The 15787-nt window shown below is 48.1% G+C and overlaps 1 protein-coding gene across 4 annotated transcripts in view; it reads left to right on the top strand.

Moving 5' to 3' along the window:
* The window catches only part of CTIF (cap binding complex dependent translation initiation factor), a 148553-nt gene extending 137594 nt beyond the window's left edge, over positions 1 to 10959 (top strand). For all 4 annotated transcript variants that reach the window (XM_054003028.1, XM_054003027.1, XM_054003030.1 and 1 more), the window contains 2 exons: positions 4442 to 4495; positions 6361 to 10959. In XM_054003028.1, the coding sequence (XP_053859003.1) occupies positions 4442 to 4495; positions 6361 to 6576 (270 nt within the window). In that variant the 3' untranslated portion in view covers positions 6577 to 10959. The remainder of the gene's footprint in view (positions 1 to 4441; positions 4496 to 6360) is intronic.
* Positions 10960 to 15787: the final 4828 nt, after the last annotated feature.

The raw sequence follows: 15787 nt of genomic DNA, 5'->3' as shown, positions 1-15787 counted from the left end.
CTTGTGCTTTCACGCTGGAGTCATCACCAAAGCGTCATAAAACACTGCATGCTAAGGGGTAGTTAGTGGCCAAGCTTTGCTTATGTGTCATTTTGCAAGCGATATCGTACGCAGTAATTAGCACTGTGCCTTGCAGGAGAAGCATCATTGCGTCTGGACAGGGTAATGCGTGCGTTGGGGCTGCTCCCACCCCATCTCCTGAAGAGCACAATTAAACCTGCGTGGTTTAGTGATAAGGGGCGGTGGGACGGGTTCTCCTGTCCTCCTCGTGGCGTGGGCACCCATGAGAATACCAAGTAAGCACTTCAGCTTCTCAGCAGGCCAGGTGATCTCAGAAAGCAGATAATAAACCCAAATATTTGGGGTGAGTCCCATTGTGTTCGCTTTTTGGGTTGCTCTTCGTGGCCTGAACCCCATAGACATGCATTTGTTGCTGTTCAGGAGGACCAAGCTGGCTCTGTCTGTGGTGAGGCATAGCTGCCTTTTTAGGGCTCCTTTGGTCCTTCAGCCGTGGCTGCATGTCCACCTTGTGTAGTTTATGATGCTTATCTCTGCAGAGACATGAAGAGAAGGCTCTGGGGCCATGGAGGCTGGGGGAGATGGGTCCCAAGAGCACGCCATGGATACCAGTTGCGCTCAACAGCCGCCTTGCAAGGCACTGCAACTCACCACAACACACAGCACTTCCAGGAGCAGACCCTAAAACTTAGTTTGGGTTGCTTATGCAAATATCTAGCACCCGGAGCCCACCTGGGCACACTGGCTCTGCAGAGAACCTTGCCCAGTGCTCATCTCTGCGAGTGACATAGAAATTTGAATGAGAAGGCGCCTGATATCTCACACCAGTCTGCGAGGCAGCAAGTCCAGCACCAGAAACAAAAAGTGAGAAGCCTTTCGCAACCGAGGCTGGGTATTATATGACTGGCCGGGCAGATTCTGGCATGCAGCCTCCTCTCTTAGGAAATCAGGCAGACTCTTTGTCTGCTTTCCAGCAGGAACTGCTGCTTTCATTGCCCAGCTTCGCCCGATACAGGGGAAACCGGCTGGGGAGCAAAGGGAAGTTTTTCTCGCAGACAGCCCCAGCCTCCAGGGGATGATTACAGGTTAAACTGAGGAGCGCGTGAGCCCCAGCTCACCTGCCCTGTTGTCTGCCTCACACTCCTCTTTCAGATCCCTCGTCCACATCCACCAGCTGTTTGAACCCTGTGGGAGCCTGGTGGAGAGGGATGGGATGGTGCCCACAGTGGGAGTTGGGGCAGAGGCACACAGCAGGGAGGAGAGGCTATAAATAGTTAAATAAATAATAATTCCAGTGTGGGAGTGCTAATTTAATGAATATAGAGTGTTTGCCTTAAAATATTTTAAGTAAATATTAATTAGATTGCAAACAGTGAAGGCAATTGGCTGGGTGGTCACACGAGTGCTGGGACTTTAGGGCTGTGATTTCCCTGGAGCTGTCAAAACATTTTCACTTTTTTTTTTTGGGTTTTTTTTTTTTTTTTTGGGGGGGGGTGTTGGGGTTTTTTTTTGTGTGTGTGTTTTTTTTGGGGGGGTTGGGTTTTTTTGGGTTTTTTGGGGTTTTTTTTGGGTTTTTTTGTTTGTTTTGGTTTTTTTGTTTTCAGGTTTGACTCAGGGGTCACAGAGCTTTGGGAAACATTGTGCTGTGGCTGAAGGAACCACCCCAGTGCTTCTAGTGCCCGGTGCTCACATGGGGCACCATCAATGAGGATGAAATACCCTTTGAGAAACACATGCAAGTTGTCATTGATGGGTGAGGACATCCTTGCTGGGCCCCCAGGCAGCACAGTCCTTGCAGTCAGCAAGGTTCAGTGCCCATGCCAGGCTCTCTGATCTCCTCCTGCTCTGTCATGCAGGGGTCGGAAGCAGATAGTGCCTACACCCCAGCATGCTGCAAACGTGGTCGGCAAAAAACAGAGTAACAGTGACATCGCTCTGATCCTCCAGGCTTCGGTCTCTTGCACTGATGCAAGTGGCTAGCAGCCATCTGTGGCCATGAATTTAGACTCTGGTTCTCCAGAGCACCATCAGATCTCACTGCCGGGCTGTCCCTCATGCACAGGGATGTGCCTGGGCTTGGTGGGCAGGTTGTGGGCCTCCCCAGCCTACATGTCTCAGGCAGAGGCTCACCTGTAGTACCTCAAGCTGGTATCTCTTGGTAGCCTGCTGGAGCAGTGGAGGATGTGGAAGTTGGGTGGACAAGGCGGGGCATGTGGTGCCTCTGGAGCAATGGAGCTGGTGGATCCTGGGTGGGTGAGGTGCAGTGCATGGTACCTGGATGGACAAGGTGGAGCACGTGGTGTCTCCATGGACGAGGTGGAGCGCATGGCACCCTGACGGGCACACCGGAGCACACACATTCTCCTTGTTCAGCCCAGTCACATCAGATGATGATGATCAGGTGTCCACGAGGGCAGCGTGAAGTTGGAAGGTGCCTGCCCAGGGCTGGGGTAGGATGTGTTCTCTGTTTCATCATAGGCAGGTGAGACTGTTCCTCATTAGCCAAGTATCTGAGCACTTGACAGGGTCATGTTCATGCTCACAAACACCTTTTGAGGTAGGGAAGCATGTCCCAGCCCTGTGTGTGGGAAGCTGGGGCTAGTGAAGTTGCAGCCTTTCTATGACCACATATCCTGGGCAGGGAGCAGGATCACTGAGGAGACCATGGCAGAGGAAGGGCTGGAGTCAGTCCTAATTCTACTTTCATACATTAGTTTTCATGTTATGTTCTTTACTGAAGAATACCAAAAATAAGAAAGGTGTTGTTAAAAGGTATTGGCTGTTACTTTATTTGCAGCCCTTCTTCATGCCATGCTCATGAGCTAAATACCCCAGGAGGGAATATCTGGACTACTGCCTGTTTATATTTTTCCCTAACTGATTTTTTTTTTTTTTCATTGTTGGTGTTGGGTTTAAAATAATCTCATGTTTTCTTGTGAAGAATCTGAACTGTTTGTGAGAACTTATCTCAGAGCACATGGCTTGGGCTTAACATTTTCCAAACAACTTAACAGAAAGATAAACTGGGGTGGGGGGAGAAAAAAAAACCTGTTGCATGATTTGAAAATGGCTGAAGCTTTGGCTAATGAGAGGGACAGCATGCTCAGTGAGATGCTGTGAACACCATCTTCAAAGCAAAGAATCTGCTGTCTGCCGAAAACAGAGGACAAAACTCTGAGAGCAGTAGTAGTTCCTTGCATTACCTCTTCTTTCCCCTGTCTATTTTCTACCCAACGTGGAGCTGGTAAACAGACATTTATTTGTAGAGGAAAGGAAACGTGGAAAAATAAGAATGGGAAAGAGAGATGATAAAGCCTAGAGTCACAATTATGAATTTAACTAATGGATGTGACTTTGGAGTAACATTAAGTTACACTGAGCAATTTCTATATGGGCAGTTTTAATCAGTTCAACTGCTTTTAAAAAGTCTGCTTCTCTCTAATGAATGTCAGGTGATAGTAAAACCTTTTCTCCTTTTGCTCAGTGGCTACTGCACACAGAGATTAGCTCAGGGCCATCAGGGCTTGTTCATTCCAAAGTGATGGGATGGAAGTGGCTATAGCTTCAAGTGTTCCTGGTACCTGTAATTGTCATAAAGATGAGAACAAAGAAAAATACATATTTTTGGTCCCATTTTGAAGGTCCTTGTGTGTGGCTTCAGTGTTTGTGGGGTGAGACATGCTGAGCTCCTACACTTTGCCGTTGTCAGGTGCAGCTATCGACCCTCATTGCACACCCTGGGTCTGAACCAAGAGAGATGAGCACCTTCCTGCACTGTCCCGTGCCATGCCCAGCAAAATTTTGGGTGTTCCCTGAAATCTGCTCCTGCTTGCAAGCTCGTGTTTGTAACACAGAGTTCATGGAGAGCAGAGCAGGGTTGGAGTTGGTGCACCTGAGACTCCACAGTTTCGTTGGCACCCCTTGCCCTTGTGTAACCAGCCTAGAAGGAGCCATATTAATTACAGTGAATTGGATGTAGCTCAGGCAGTTTTGTGGCTGTCAGAAGTGTCCCCATGGGGATGGAGAGGTTCAGGGGTGGGTGGTAGAGCCCTTCCTTTCCAAACAGCCACTCCTAGGTCTTTGCTGCTCCAGTGTTGTTGGCAGATGGCTGCACTTATTCCCTGTATGTGTGAGACGAGTGTTTTCTCACTGCCTGCTATGGGATAAAAGAAGCAATGTAACCTAAACAAAATCTATTGCAAAAGTTGTTAATCTAAATTTTACCCCGTTTTTTGTCACTGCTTACTCTAAATTTTTGTGTGGATAATCTGTTTTCTCCCCTCCTGATTTTGTGTCTTTTCCTCCTGGAAGTGTAAAAAGACAAGCTGGACAAAGACATAGAAGGAAAGTCATAAGGGAGGAGGAGGAGGAGGAGGAAGAAGATGATGCATTTCTCACTGTTTGTCTCTTCTCTCTTTTGCAGTTGTTGCAATCTCAGGATGTGAAGGAGGATGCCGTGCTTTGCTGCTCCATGGAGGTAGGGAAGCACCTCTACATCTGCCCTGATCTCATTGCTTTACCCCTTCCATCCTTGCCCATGCATTTGTCAAGCAGCTGTTGGATGTTTCCAGACCCAACAGCTGTGTGGCCTCTGTGCATTTTGGAATGATCAAATGGTTTGGATTGGAAGGGACCCTTCCAGGTTATTTAGTCCAACCTGTCTGCAATGATCATGAACACTTTTCCACTATCCCAGGTTGCTCCAAGCCCTTCCAACCTGGCCTTGGACACTCCCAGGGATGCAGGGGCAGCCACAGCTGCTCTGGGCACCCTGGGCCAGGGCCTGCCCACCCTCCCAGCCAGCAATTCCCAGTTCCCAATCTCCCACCTGTGCCTGCCCTCTGGCACTGGAAGCCATTGCCTGTGTGCTGTCCCTGCATGCCTTGTCCCCAGTCCCTGTGCAGCTCTCCTGGAGCCCCTTGAGGCCCTGGCAGGGGCTCTGAGCTCTCCCTGGAGCCTTCTCTTGTGCAGCTGAACAGCCCCAGCTGTGCCAGGCTGGCTCCAGAGCAGAGGGGCTCCAAACTTTGGAGCAGCTCCGTGGCCTCCTTTGGCCTCACTCCAGCAGGTCAATGCCCTTCCTGATCAGAGGACCCCGGAGCTGGATTCAGGATCCCAGGTGGGGTCTCACAAGAACAGTTTAGGTAGAAGACCACTGTGAGATAAGAGCCCTTAAGACTCTTTCACTGGGCTCCTGATGCACGCAAATGGGTGCAGGAAGTTTCGGTACCTGGGGTCCTGTCAAAATATTACATCATCCTGGTTCCTTCAAACCTCACCCTCCATTGGGTTTTTAATCACAGAAACAGCTGTAACGGAGCAAAAGCTGCCCCATGACTCACTGTGCTCAAGGAGCAGTCTTGCAGAGAAGGAAACGACATGGCACTCAGTGCTCTGTTCAGGTTGACAAGGTGGTGTTCAGTCACAAGTTGGACTCGGTGATCTTGGGGGTCTCTTTCAACCTAACTGATCCTACAGTTCTGTGAAATATAGCAGAGTTCTATTGGTTACCTTTTTTTGGGAAGTGGTGGGCCCATGGGGACAGATTCTTTTCTTGCAAAGAGCAGTTGAAGTTGCAGCCTGAATAGTTAAAATTCAGCAAAGCAGATGAGGAGGCGGATTTGATTTTTAAGGTGAGGACTTTGGGGAGCTCTGCTTTAGGGAGCCTCCCACAGACTCATCACTGTCCACCCCAAACTTGGACCTTCTCTGTGGAACCACCTAGGGCTTGTGCTACTCAATAGAGGCTCTCCAAGGAGTAATTGCTTTAGAAAAAGCCTTTGGCTGCCTCCAGCAAAGCAGCACGACAGGTATAAATGCAGATCTCGGCAGGGCAGGATTTGTTATGCACACAGGCGCGTTCTGCTTATTCCACCTAATGACTGGGAGTCACTGGGAGCTGTGAATCAGCGAGTAAATGAAGGGCCAGGTAGAAGGCAGGAATACCACATCACAGCCTGCACTTTGTTTTGACAATAGCATGATTTTTAGGTGGGATTTTTTTTTTTTTTTTTTTTTTCAAAAGCAATCCGTCGCTGCTGCCTTTGAAGTCAGTGGGAGCTGAACCATTCACTCCTCCAGCAGCCTAGTGCGGATGCTTTTGAAAACCTCACCCTTCGTGTTCAGCTCTTGGAGCCTGCTGCTGGGTGGTTTTGGTTTTCGAAAGCCATGACGCCTTTAACCTTGCCTGCACCAGGCAGGGCAGAATCGAAGGGACGGGAGGTGTCTGTAAAAAGCCAGAGGGGTGTTTTAACATCGCAGAGTGATAGAATCCTAGCCTGTCTCAAGCTAGAAGGGACCCACAAGGATCAGCAATCCATGGTTGACCCCTTCTTCTCCCGACAGCTGCAGAGCACCGGCCGGCTGCTGGAGGAGCAGCTGCCTGAGATGATGACGGAGCTGCTGGCGACAGCACGCGACAAGATGCTGTGTCCCTCCGAGTCCATGCTGACCAGGTCCCTGCTGCTGGAGGTCATCGAGCTGCACGCCAACAACTGGAACCCCCTGACGCCCACCATCACGCAGTACTACAACAAGACCATCCAAAAACTGACGGCTTGAGGGGCAGGGCAAGGTGGGGTGGTAAGGGACGAGAAGAAGACATGCGCCTTGACGGGACCCGGCAAGAGCTTTTCTGATTTAAATCCCCCAGCAGACCAAACCCCAGCATGCTCGAGAATACGTTCGTGGGGTGGGGAGGGAGCAGCATGTTTCTTTTTCAGCCGCGTCGCCAAGTGCCACCCCTCCTCCCTGCCGTGGTTTTGTTTTAGGGGTTTCTTTTTCTGAACTCATTGCTCAAGCAGCAGCAGCGCATCCCGCCGGGTTATTGTTTGGCTTTCGAAAGAAGACAGAGAATTTGGAAAAGGAGGAAAAAAAAAAAAAATAATCTAAGTGGGGGCTAGTATTGTTTTCACGCCGTCCTCCTGCCTTGCCCTGGCCAACTGGCAGGAGACAGCACGCAGCAGATGTCTCGGGAGGACAAAGCCAGGCACACACTACACCAGACGCTCATAATTGATGGCTTTTGTCAAGCGGGGCTTGCGTTAGGTCCCCCCCTCCTTCTCTTGTTTTCGACTTTCTGTGTGTTCCCCCACCTACCCGCCACCCCTTCAGAGGCAGATTGGAGAGCGGGGCGACTTTCTTATTTGCACTGGCTTGTCCTTTCCTCGAGCGCTCGTAATTTCTTCTTGTCTTATTGTATTGTTGGACGGACAGTTGTGAGCAGCTCGGGGACGGGGAGAGCAGCGCCTTCCCTCGAGCTGGGTGACAGTTTATGTGAAGATGCTGAAGCAGAAGGAGTGTTTTAAAGGAGTCCTAAAGCCACTGCAGAAGTTACGTAGCCACCGTCATCTTGCCAGTAACCTCCTCGGTGGATTGAGAAATGTGTCCTTTGAGCTGGGGGCTCTAAAAACAGGGGATTCTGTGGCTCTTGCTGTTCAAGTCGCCGTTATTCCTCAGCCACTATAATCATTTAACTTTTTTTTGTAATAATTTTTTTTTTTCCATTGAAGGAGTGCTTTATTGTTATTACTGTCATGGTTGTAATTATACATTTAAATCCAGGCCTGTTATAGTTGGGCCTAATAATGTACAGGGCAAGGGAGAAATGAAGGTTTGATGTTTTTTTGGAGACTGGTAAAGAAAAGACAAGCAGCGTTTAGGGAAAAAAAAAAAAAAAAAAAAAAAAAAAGGAAAAAAGAAGAGGGAAAAATAGAAAAAGCCAAAAATAGAAGTTTGAGCCTGGCTTCTAACTAGCTGAATATGCTACCCAGCGCTCCTAGGTGTGCAGTGTGCAGGAGCAGCTCTGTCCCATGCTTAGTGTAAGTGGCACAGTGCCATCGAGGGATGGGGGGGACATCTTCAGAGAGGCAGGGTGTGCTCGGGGGTCCCCAGGGTGCTCCAGCATCCCCTCGTGGCTCCACGCTGGAGCATCCTGAGGGAGAGGACAGCTGTGGGGAACAGTGGGGAGGTGCCACCCAGAGGGTGAGAGGCTGGTCCAGGGCAACGCCTGAATCATGAAGAAAACGTGGAAGGCTCCTAATTTGCTGATCTAGCAACACTTTGACATAGAAAATCCCTCCATGTGATTTTTCTAGTGAAACCTAGCAAGGGTGCAGGCTGCCCCATCCTGCCTGGAGGAGCCAAGGAAGTCATGATGCTGTCAGCCCATGATGGTTTCTTCTCACTGTTCAGTTTATTCCTTTTATGATAAGAGAATTTATGCCACAAGGATGGTGCACACGGACGCCGGACCAGGCAGGCTGGGCCTGAGCTCAGCAGCTCAAACTTGTTTTTCCAAGCAAAAAGTTGCATTTCTGGTGGCTTGTAGAGAAGAGAGATTTCACCCCGGCCTCCTTGGATGTGCAGTATGTTCTTGGGTGCCTTATGAATGTGTTGGTCTGTCTGCGATGGGGAGGAAGCTTTTGCTGCAAAATTTAAAGGGCAGAAATTTTCAGCAGAAGATGCATTGCAAGGGGGATGAGAGCCGTGATGCTGCAACTCAATATTACCTGAATTTTCGTCTGGTTGTCTGCTGATCCAGTTTTCGTTCTGCACTTGGAGCAAGAGGAGCTGGAAACAGGAGCTTCAGTTTTCCTGTCTACCTAGAAAGCAGCAAAATGATTGCTGAGCTCACTAGAATTGTCTGGAAGAACTGACTTTTGCTTCACTTACTCGAGCCCAGGAGCTTCGCACAGTGACGGCGCCTTGCGTTGGGTCAGCTTCGTTAGTAGCAACGTGGTTTGATAGTATTAATGAGCAGATGAACTTCATTAGGACGGCAAAGCCCATCAGTATTACAAGGCTCAGGGCTGTGCCCATTACTCTTTGTTTTTTCTGCTCCCTGAATTCTCAAGGAGTGGAGGAGAAGGGGATATAATACCCATCACAGTGCACTCAGGCAGAGTGTCAGTCTTCTGGGAGAAGGCCTGAAAAACAGTTTTTTCTTGGTTTTAGATTTTTTTTTTTCCTTATTTTTTAAGAACAGCAAAGTCCTATAGCAGGGACAGCAACCTGATGGGTTGGGGTGCCAGGGATCCTGCCAGCAGTGATCCAGACTGCCACTCTGGCCCCTACAGCTTCTCACTTCCCACAGAATTTTTTCTTGGGATGTAGTGAAAGAAGAAAAAAGAAAATAAAAACACAGATAATTGGGGATTTTTTTTCTAAAAACTTGAATTTTCAACCATCAGTGCATCAGGAGGCATTCAGAGTCAAAGTGCAAGCCACAGGGCAGTATTTCTCCTAAAGCATTTCCCTACCCCTACCTGCTGTGAGAGCTTATTCAATTTTCTCATTGTGGGGCACTCCTGCAACCCCCCACTGACCAGGCTTGGCCCATGACTTTCCCTTCCAACACTGGAAATGAAGAACTTTCATGTGAAATTCGTCGTTTTTTAATGTCTTGCCATTTATCTCTGCTATTAGCATACGTTCATCCAGCCATTGACTGCTTTGATACATCAGTCACTCTGTTGATGTCCGAGAATCAAAATGTTGACCAAAAACAGGGGTTTCTCCCCAAAAATTACATGCTGCCAGTGGTATCTTTCTGAAGTCCATCAGCAGGAAGCTGGCAGGCACACGTCATCATTCACCAGGGTACCGTGTTGGGAAAAGAGGTACCATGAGGACATTTGATGGACAGGATGGGGAACAACTAACAGCTTTGGGGAATTTTTGGGGGGTGAGAGTACCTGGGGATCCTGGAGTGTTTTCTTCTCTCTCTTTTATTTTATTTTTTTTTTTTTTTAATCTTTTGGCTTACTTTTCGAACGGTCGCCAAAGAGCGTAATTCTCCAACATGTATTTTTGGGTGCAAAGCCACCAGCTAGCACCTCCCTAAATCAGCCAGGTTCCATCTTTGCTGCTCAATAAAAGTATTTGTGTGGGGTTTTACTGAGTTGTCCCCATACAACTACATCAGCAAAGGAGGAACATAAACCCCCTCGGGCCAAATGTGTGTGGGGCCAAACCTCAGGGTGGCGTGGAGGCGAGTGGCTGCAGCATCACCTCTGTGCTCCTCTCCCTGGGATGCAGAGCAGGTTTGCTGACACCCTGCCAGGCTCCCCAGCTTGTTATTCACCTCATTCCTGGTAAAAATCTTTCCAAACTGACGAGTTTTGCTACACAGAAGGTGACTTGCTTGGTTTCCCCATGAGGGATTCCACTGCTGTTCAGAGAAGTCTCGTGTACGTGGAGGTGAAACAAAAATGGGGAGAAAAAAAAAAGGAGAAGTAAGTGATCTGCTTGGTTCCCCTCTTCCCCTGAAGGAGATTAATTAGTATCTATTCTTGGCATGATTGATGGCTTTGAAAGAAAACTTGTCAGAATAACTTATGATTTATTTTCGTGCTTATTTTTATAACACCCCTCACTTGGAAATCGCTCAAAATCTTAAATATGATTTTTTTTTTTTTTTTTTTTTTTTTTTTTTTTTTTTTTTTTTTTTTTATTTCCCTGCTGGGTATTTTATGGCTTTACACTAATTTTGCTCTTCTTGGTGGTAGCTGTTAAGCAGTCCTGGTGATATTGTCAGTATTTTTTCAGAAGAAATAATACTAAGGATGGCAAAGTCCGCTGTCAATAGCCAAGGGAGCTGTGGTATCCTGCAGAACACAGAGTTAATGCTAGCAATTTTTTTTTTTTTTAATGTATTTATTTGCATTTGAAAAAGCAACATTTTTAATTTAATCATATTTGTTAAACTAAGCGCTTTAAAAAATTTTAAAATTAAAAAAAAAAAGGAAAAAGGTTTTGGGAAGAGTAAAGACTAGATATTCATACTTAGAGAAATCACAAACTCATTGTTTTCAGCATTTCAGAGACTGTTAAAACAAGGGAGCTCATAACTCTTTGTGGCAATTCAGTCTTTGTTTCTAGAACATCCAGACCCACTGTATGCTATAAAATGCATCATCTGAGTAATAAATGTTTAAAGCTTGACATTTCCCCATCTCTTTGTGGGTACGCGCTGTCGCTTCTCCTGCTCTGGGAGGGACCATCCTCTAGTTCAGGGTGGAAGGAGAGGAATATGTGGGTGGTGGGAGCAGAGCATCCCTCGTGGTGGAAACGCAGCTCAGGGGGGCTCTGTGGGGTTGGCTCAGTGCTCCTGGCACTGGTCACATCCCGCTGCTCCTCCTGTGAGGCTTGGTCCCTCTCCTTGTCACTCCTCACAGGAGTGAGGGTGAAAGCTTGTGGGAATGGTGCAGAGGGCTCAGAGCTCCGTGGATGACGGGATTGAGCCTGTCTCCTGATCTGCCCGCTCCCCTGCTCCCCATCCTCTGCCCAAAGTGAATTTCCCACCTCTTTGTGTCCTACCTGAGCTGGGCCTGTTAGACGACCCCCCCCCCCCCACATTCAACCATGTACATTCCACCCAGTGCTACAGCAACAAGGGCTAGCCAACCACTGCTGCCTGTTAAAAATAGCCTTTGAAAATGATACTGAAGATGTTTATCACAAAATCACAGAATATTCTGACTTGGAAGGGACCTACAGGAACCATCAAGTCCAGCTCTTCAATGCGTGGCACATACAGGGAGGAAGCCACAATGTTGCCATTACCCAGCACCATGCTCTGACCAACTGAGCCAATTTCAGAAAAAACAGGATTACTCCAAGGTTTCCTCTGGAAAAGCCTTCTCAAGCCCAAGACAATTAATTTTTGGCTAACTGAAGTGCCTGCCTCTTTTCCTGGCCTGAGGGAGATAAAAAGAGAGGGGAAAACAAGATGGAGGCGAACCAAGGAATGGAAACACCACCAGGATCCCACAGGGACATTCACGTGTCTCCCCACCCCTCTAATCCCCACATTCCCCCTCCATTTCCCTAAAGCCAGAGCATCTTCTCCCTCTCAACTCAGGGCCTCACAGGACACAGCTGAGCACCACAGATATCCAAATTCCCCCTGGGTGTCACCTCCGCCCAGAGCCAATGTTTTGCTCCAGAGAGCAGGGCTTTGTGAGAAACTCCTTACATTGTCCATCATCAGAGGAGGTGTCTTGATTGCAGAGTGATGTCCATTCCCTGCACACCTCACTTTGTCCTACTGTTTTAAGCAAGGATGGGCTTGAAACCGAGCCCCAGAAAGTTGGATTCAAGAACATTTAGAATTCAGATGAGAAACTGGGAAGAAATTCTTGGCTGTGAGGGTGGGGAGGCACAGGTTCCCCAGAGCAGCTGTGGCTGCCCCTGGGTCCCTGGCAGTGTCCAAGGTCAGGTTGGATGAGGCTTGGAGCAACTTGAGGTAGGAAAAAGTGTCCCTGCCCATGGCAGGGTGTGGAAAAAGGGGGTGTTTAGGGTCCCCTTTAGCCCAAACCACTCTGTGATTGTATGAAATAGCATACCTGACCCTGTGCCACCCTTTCCACCCCTAAACATCCCCATCATGAGCCCCCACCTGCAGCCAGACCCTACAGCTCTGGGGTGTGCTGGAATTCAGCCTGTTCATAATCAGGGGTTTGAGCATCTGGACCAGCTCTGGGAAGAGTTTATCAGCACTGGAGTTGGGGTGGGAGCAGACAAGCCAAGAGCAGAGACAATCCCTGAGGCCCCTGGGACCACCAAGATGTATTAAATAAAAAACCAACCTGCAGTAACACAAGATTAGGAGCAGATGGATGGGCATCACTACAGAGCAGAAGCTTTCAAGATGCAGAAGAATTTCTGTGAATTCCTCATGTCTGCCAACAACCCAGGCAGCAGCAAATCAGAGTGGTTCACAGTAAGATTGCTTGGCTTCCCTAAAACATGGCAAACCTGCAAATAGCCAGGATGCAGGATGTTCTCCTTTTCCATCAGCTCCATATCTCTGCTGAGTTTTAAGGGGAGTTTTTAAATGCTCCTGCTGGTGGTAAAATGGGCAACAAAGATAAGTAACTGGTGGTCTCTTTGCCAGCTGAACTGGGATGCAAGAAAAGCAGTGATATTAAAACTAATGCACATTACAAGACAGTGGCCTCTTCCCTTTGTATCCTACATTGTGATCCCCAGTTATAAAGCTGGAGACTTGTGTGGCTGCATAAGTGTGACTGCTGAGCCTAGCTTGGTGTTTATCCTGCTCCCCAGGATTTCTCTGGAATCCTAGAGAAAGATTTCTGCAAGAAATGTTGCGTCCTTTTTTTACTGTTTTTTACTGATGTAAACATTTTCAGGAATGCAGACACTGCCTGTACCTCTTGGAGGGTCACTGTGGTTATCCTTGCTGGTAGAGGTGAGTGTGGGGTCTCAAGGATGGATGGTCCCAGAAATGGATGTTTGGCTCTCTCTGCCCAGACCCACTGGGAAAAAAAAGCAAAGTCCCTCTCAAGAGAAGTGCCAGGATTTCAGAATTGCATTCTGTCCTAAATCATCCTGGTTTTTCACCAAAGTGTTTTGTTTCAATGTATGTTGTGTTGCTGTAGCAATAACATTTAAACAAATTGGATTTTATTGGCTCAGACCTTTTCAATAACTTCCCACAGAGCTTTCCCATCAGAGGTTTCCACTTTGGGGAAGCGATGCCAGGAGATGGCAATGGTTTGATGGGAGAAATCACCTTTGCCATAGTCCTGGGCTTGCTTCAGCCTCTGCTCCTCTCCTCCCAGCCCTACCAGGGTAAATACATCAGCTTTTCTGTCCCCCTCTGTCATTCTAGGTGTCCAAACGCCTGACACATTTGGCCTTGCAGCCAAGACGTCAAGTTGGACATCAGGAAGAATTTCTCCATGGAAAAGAGGGTCAGGCATTGGAAGGGGGTGCCCAGGGAGGAGGTGGAGTCCCCATCTGTGGAAGTGTCCAAGGAATGAGTGGACATGCCACTCTTGGCTGGGTGAGAAGGTGGGGATTGGTCATAGGTTGGATTCATTGTTCTTGGAAGGCTTTCCCAACCTAAATGGTCCTGGAAAGATGGGGTAGGACTGCACAGACCCTCCTGGTGCTGCTGGTGACTCTAGGGCAGTCACTGGTGGTGGAGCTGTGAGCAGAAACCAGGTCTTGGAGCAGATCCCTGCAACTGGGGGAAGTGTGGGAGCAGCTGTCTGAGGAGCTGGGCTGCAGTGAGGGTCTGCATGGGCAGGAGGGATCATGGAATCACAGAATCACAGAATGATTTGTGTTGGAAGGGACCTTAAAGATCATCTCATTCCACCGCCCTGCCATGGGCAAGCCAAGCCAGTGGTCCATGAGATTCCGTGGCATCTGGGACCTGTGCAAGGTCCAAGTGGGTGGTTGTGAAGACCATTTCCACACTTCTACAGGCAGCACCAAGCCTGGGTTTTATTTGGAGGGTGCTTGAAAGTACAGATGGAGCGGCCAGGTTTCCCAATAAAATCCAAGGGACAAATCCTACCTGCTCTTGCTTCACGCAGGCACCAGGGAGGAGTTCATTCTGGCTTGTCCTGTGGATGGAGGCGGGCAGCAAGCAGCGCTCTTTTGCCTTTAAAACTAACAGCAGTGAGCCCTGCAGGAGCCTGAGCTTGCTTGGCACAGTATCCTCTGCCTTGGCATCAGATGAGCAGAGCCAGGGTGCCGTGCCCAGGTGGGTCATGAGAGCACCATGGCCAGGTGTCAGCTGAGCTGGGGCTTCCCCAGGTCCCATCTGTCAACCACGGCCAAATTATCTGGCACTGGCACTTTTTTTTTTTTTTTTTCTTCCCTGGGATAAAACCCTAAAGTAAATCCTGATCAGCATTTACTGCTCCCTGCCTTGATCATAGAGTCATGGGATCTCAGAATGGTTTGGGTTAGAAGAAACCTTAAAGATCATCTCATTCCACACCCTGCCCTCAGTAAGGACACCTTCCACTATCCCATGTTACTCCAAGCCCCATCCACCCTGGCCTTGGACATTTCCAGGGATTAGCAACGTTCAGCCTCAGAAAGCAATTTTAAATTGACTTGTTTGTTTGTTTGTTTGGTTTGGTTTTTTGGGTTTTTTTGGGTTTTTTGAGGTTTTTTGTTTGTTTGTTTTTTGGGTTTTTTTGGGGTTTTTTTTTGTTTATAATTTAAAATTTTGAGGTCCAAAAGAGGTCAGTTTTCAAAGCAAGGCTGGAAGATTGGGTATATTAGGGTGGGAGGAAAAACTGCACCGGGGGATGGGTTATCCAAAACCTGTCTAGTGGTAATTACACATGTCGGCTGATGAAAAACTGGTTTGAGGGCAAACACTGTAAAAATATTGCTGTGGGGAGAGAAAGACGACAAAGATTGTGAAATCCAGTCGGCAGATTGTTTTACAGCAAAGGTAACTTCTCTCCCCAGGGCTGGATTTTACAACTTGTGTAAGAAACCAACCCCCAGTTAGCAGGGCTGCTCTGCTCTTCTTTTCAAGCACAAAAAAATGCAGGGTATTTGTTAGAAACCATGGGTTTGTGCTGATTTCTCAGAGATAAATGCAGTCTTGTTTTTGGGGGAGTGATGAAGCGTTTGGGGCAGGGATTGTTTTGCATGTGGTGACTGCAATTAGTTTTTACAATCATTGGGTGGACACATCCTGCTGTATATATTCTTTATGTAAAATTGCATTTCCATTGGTTTTTTGAGCACTTGAAGGGTGCTGCAGGGGCTCACTGCTCTCCCAAGGGGACTAAACCCAAATAACCCAGTGCTGCTGCCTGAGTTCTGTTTTTCAGCTGAATTTACTTTTTTTTTCCCCTCCATTTGCTCTCTGTCCTGTAATTTATATTTCCCTTTGCTCCCTCTGTGTTTACAGGCAGGTTTCCAGCTCTGTGCTGTCACTTCTCGCCACCTCAGCTCCCTTTTCACAGCTGAGGGTGTCTCCTTCTCGGGAAAG

The sequence above is a fragment of the Vidua macroura genome, chromosome Z (assembly GCF_024509145.1).
Source record: "Vidua macroura isolate BioBank_ID:100142 chromosome Z, ASM2450914v1, whole genome shotgun sequence".
In the NCBI taxonomy this organism is placed as follows: domain Eukaryota; kingdom Metazoa; phylum Chordata; class Aves; order Passeriformes; family Viduidae; genus Vidua; species Vidua macroura.
Note: the sequence above shows the minus strand (reverse complement) of the source record. Positions and strands in the feature narration are given on the sequence as shown.